This window comes from Salvia miltiorrhiza, chromosome 4 (assembly GCF_028751815.1).
Source record: "Salvia miltiorrhiza cultivar Shanhuang (shh) chromosome 4, IMPLAD_Smil_shh, whole genome shotgun sequence".
NCBI classification, from domain to species: domain Eukaryota; kingdom Viridiplantae; phylum Streptophyta; class Magnoliopsida; order Lamiales; family Lamiaceae; genus Salvia; species Salvia miltiorrhiza.
This window is the reverse complement of record NC_080390.1, coordinates 7117658-7122369: the sequence shown is the minus strand read 5'-3', so window position 1 is coordinate 7122369 and position 4712 is coordinate 7117658. Positions and strand designations below refer to the sequence as shown.

Sequence of the window (4712 nt, the reverse complement as noted above, 5' to 3'; positions counted from 1 at the left end):
TGAAAAAAAAGAAACATGTATTATATATTTATATGCAAATTACACCATGTACTGTATTTCGATATTCCAAAATACACAGAAATAAAAATATTTGATAATTTAAAACTAAACCAAACTTTCCAATCAGCAAATACCATACAAGACATCTTAGGCCTCGTTATTCCTACAATCCAATCTAATACTAATCAACCAACAACTTTACGTGTCATTAAAAGCGCAGCTCAGTTGATAAGACTGCTTAAACGAGAAATCATACGCGATTATCGTCGCAGCAATCAACAACAGCGACCGTGGTCTTCCTTACATTCTTGTAAGAGTAGCTTCTGACGACCAACGCATAGACGGCGAGGTTCGCCGCCGTGATGGCTGCGAGCAGGTAGTAGAAGTAGTCGAGACGGCTGCTGTTGAGATCCTTCCCGAACCAGCTCTTTCCGCTCCTCTCCGTCACGTGATCAACCACAGTAATCAGAAGGCTGCTGAGGAAATTGGCGGCGCCGATCACACTCAGATACAGCGCGAATCCCCAGACTCCTCATCGAATCCGGCACTTGATCGTAGAAATACTCTTGCAATCCGACAAGGGCGAATCCGTCGCCGGCTCCGATGATCAGAAACTGCGGCGCCAGCCAGAAAACGCTCATCGAGGCCGACGCGCCGCCGCGGTCCAGCCGCTTTCTCTCCACCAGCGCCGCCACCACCATCGACAGAGCCGTCAAGCACATCCCGATCCCGATCCGCGGCAGGATGTTGATCCCGCGCTCGTTCCCCGTCGCCCTCCGCATGAAGGGCACGAGGAGCTTGTCGTAGACCACGACGGCCGCGATCATGCCGATCGCGGCCAGCGCATACGTCGACGCCGGCGGGATCGTGAACCCGCCGGTGCCGATGCGGCGATCGAGCGTGGTGCTCTGCTTGATGAAGAAGGTGGAGCTTTGCGCGACGCAGATGCCGAAAGGTAGAGTTGTCAACCAGATCGGAATCATGTTGATCATCAGCTTCACCTCCTCCACCGCCGTCACCGTCGCCAGCCGCCACGGGTTCCGCTTCTCCGGTTCCGGTTCCACGATCGCCGCCTTGTCGAGGAACTTGAGCTTATCCGTGTGGAAGAGCAGCCGCTGCCCCTGCGGCGTCTTGTCCGATTTAGGAACCTCGTGGAGGTGCTCCGGCTGAGCCGGAGCAGCGAGGTTCCGCTTCTTAAACGCGGCGACTGCGACCTGCAGCAGCGGCGTGAGGGGGCTCCCCGCCGGCTTCCTGAAGCGATACCGGGGCCGGCCGGCGCAGAAGACGAGGATGGAGAAAGCCATGACTCCGGTGAGGATGACGTCGGCGGCGGCCCAGCTGACGTGGTCTTGGACGTAGACGACGACGGTGACGCCGAGGAGGAGGCCGCAGCAGAGGCCGGAGTTCCACCAGTTGAAAAACGACATCTTGTTGAGGCGCTCCTTGGGGTGATCCTCGTCGAACTGATCGGCTCCGAAGCTCTCGAGAGACGGCTTGTGGCCGCCGGTGCCCACCGAGATGCAGTAGATGGCCAGGAAGAAGAAGACTTCGTGGATCCGCCGCGGCTCCAAGCAGGTCGCCGCCGCGCCGCAAGGCCGCAGAGCCGGGACTACTCGCGACATTGTCAAGACAAGCAACCCCTGTTTCCAACATCACTAATTAATTAATGATTTAATGCTAATTTAATTATAGTTTCAGCTGACTTTTAACGGATTTCCGTCCGTAGCCTCAACTTTTAATCGGATATCCATATTTAACTCTTTGACTTCAACATTTATAAATTGTCAAAGAATAAAATATGAACACATTATAAAATTACTTATATAATTTTCTTTCTCAATGAACTTTCTTATTTCTTATGTAATTGGGACGAAATGAATATATTTTACATATCATGAATTTTAATTATGACAAATTTAAAATTTTCTAAAGACAAAAGTGAATTTTCCGGCGGCCAAATGTCTTGACATTTTAGACGATCAAAACATGAAACATGCAAGTTGAGAAACGACGATCACCAATATAGCTACTCGTTGTGAGATTAATGTTTCCCCTCAACCCACAGTCCAAAACGTCAAACCATTTAGCCAGCAACTCCGAAAATTTTAAAACAGATTACATAAACAATTTCTCAAAAGTTAAGGAAATACAAAAAGTAAATCGAAATCAAACTGAAATTCGAGTATAATTAAAGTTATGGTATATGGTTGAATGAATTACGAGGAGATAGACAAGGGAGGAAAGTAGGACTGTAGAGAATCTGCCGAGGTAAGAATCGGCGAGAAATCCTCCAAAAAGGGGCATCAGCGTGGTGACGCCGGACCAATAGTTGACGCTCTTTGCTGCAGTTTTGATGTCGTAGTGAAGCACCTTTGTTAGATATATGATCAAGCTTGTCGCTAAGCCGAAGTAGCTTAGCCTCTCACTGAACTCAATCACTGCATAAAATCCAAATTAAAACAATATCTATGTTTCAAATCTCAAAATGATTAGCATCTTCTTCCTTACCTATGATGAAAAGAGAAGCTTTCCATGCACCCGTCGAAGCTCGGACAGGAATTCTTCCTTTATGATCCACAGAAGAATCGTACACCCATTTTTCTTCTGATGATTCTTGGGTTTTTTTGCTTTGATCTATCTCCATTTTTTTTGTCGACAAATTTTTACTATGATACCAACTGTGTAAGAATGTTTGTGAGTAGGGAAGTTGGGTGGCAATACTTATATAGGCGGGAATCGTACTGTCTTAAGCTGACGGCCGTTGAATGTTTTTTCCGGAAAGGAGGGACGTAGTTTGCAAATAAATAAAAATTAAAAAATAAATAGTAGTACTGGAAAACATTCTTTATTAATGATTGTGATGGAAGAAAATAAAGATTTGATTCGTCCCACTTATTGTTAAATTAATTAGTGTTTGGTCGTAGTAGGGGGAATAGTGTGCATTTCCTTGATTTGAATCTATCCTTTTTATTTCTTTTCTGTCAATCGGTAAAACGAATAAAGCGCCTTTGCTTTGCACACACCTCTAACCAAGAGTTGAAGATGTGATGCTCGCCACGCAAATCTATGCATGTGACATTATTTACTATTTATTTTTCTTCGCATTAATATCATTTGTTTGCCAATTACTTTAATATTTTTGTGCGTGTAGACCTGCTTAAATATTTGGATATTAATTGAGTATAGATTTAATCTAAACCGAATTAAAATTCGTTGGTTATCAGATAACCTATATCCAATATTTGACTAAATAGTACGATAAAGATATGAATATTGAGATTTTTTGATTATCGAGTAATACCTGATAATCGATTTAATTAATTTTAGAATTATGAAATTTAATTTTATTTAATATAAATATATTTAATATAATATCTATATAATATAACTAAAAAACTTTACGTGAAAGGAAAGCTATCAACTTAAAAATTAATGATTAAATTAACTTGTAATTAATCAAATATAATACCCTCATCTGTTTCATAAGAGTGCTCTTATTTTTATTTTGGGACGTCTCATAAGAATGTGCATTTGTTATTTTCGGACACAACTCCACCACTAACTCATTATTTCTTACTCTTATTTTATAATAATAAAGTGAAATACTTTTTTAACTATCAATACACTCATCTAACATTTTATTAAAACTCGTGTCACTAAAAGTGATGCACTCTCTTGTGGGGCGGAGGGAGTAGAACAATCAACAATAAATCTTATTGAAGTACTAACTCAGCTCAATAAAATCATTAACTACATAGTATTTAAGTGAGTTGTGATAACATCTTCATTCTTCTAATTTTCACACATTGTAAAACTGATGCAAGTTCTTATCATGACTATAACTTTCAATAGTATCATGATCAAATAAATTAGATTTTTGAGGAGTTATTTTTCATATGTTGGTTGACACAAGGATCCTAGTTGTTGTTTTTCATTGATGGACAACACTGTTATCATTTGCTTGCTTAATATGTTACATGACAGATAGTTCATTTTTCTTGGTTGCTTTCTTGAAGATAACATTTTGATGCATTTTTAGGAATGGTGTGTTTGATTTTGAAGCTATCAAAATGGTGTGTTTGATTTAGCAATGGCTACCCTCTAACATATATAGCTATAAATTTTTTAATGGTATTTTGGTTACCCGTATAACCGATCCATATAACTGTTCCATTTAACCGGTAACCGAATACCGTTTGGGTTCAGCTGGTACAGAGCGAAAGCGATGAAAATAAGTTGAGAAATGGTAATATCTATTGTAAGTAATGTGCTCTTTTGTTAACTACTTTTTAATTAAAAGTTCAAGTCTTTGTAGTTGTGAATAATTAAAAGATAAGTTTGTTGATATCTATTGTACATTGTGAATTGAATTGAAGTAGGAAGAAAGATCAAGGTGAGGCATGAGATCTGGCAAAAGCAAAATTCCCAAAGAGAGGCTACGAGACTCCGCTGATTTCTCCGCCTCATTTCTTTGTGTGGCAATATTTTTTGCAAACTTCATTTTGATCATTTTGCATTCTATACATGCTTTGATTTTCAGATTAAAATAGGTGATTTTGTGCAAAGCATTAACTGTAGTAGACAGTTCTGTCTCGAGCTTGTTTTTTCTTTTATCTCTTTATACAATTGATGAAAACATGGGAAAGACTAAATTTGGATTTTGACTTTTATTTTATTTTGTAATGAACTCACATAATTAGTTAAATAATGGG

The 4712-nt window shown here is 40.3% G+C and overlaps 1 protein-coding gene across 1 annotated transcript; it reads right to left on the bottom strand.

Moving 5' to 3' along the window:
* LOC131022482 (protein NRT1/ PTR FAMILY 5.6) lies at positions 1 to 2750 on the bottom strand. Its single transcript, XM_057951986.1, is given in 4 exon segments — positions 1 to 517; positions 519 to 1640; positions 2221 to 2438; positions 2509 to 2750. Coding segments are annotated over 4 exon segments (1743 nt in total). The 5' UTR covers positions 2645 to 2750; the 3' UTR covers positions 1 to 250.
* Between the last annotated feature and the right edge of the window lie 1962 nt (positions 2751 to 4712).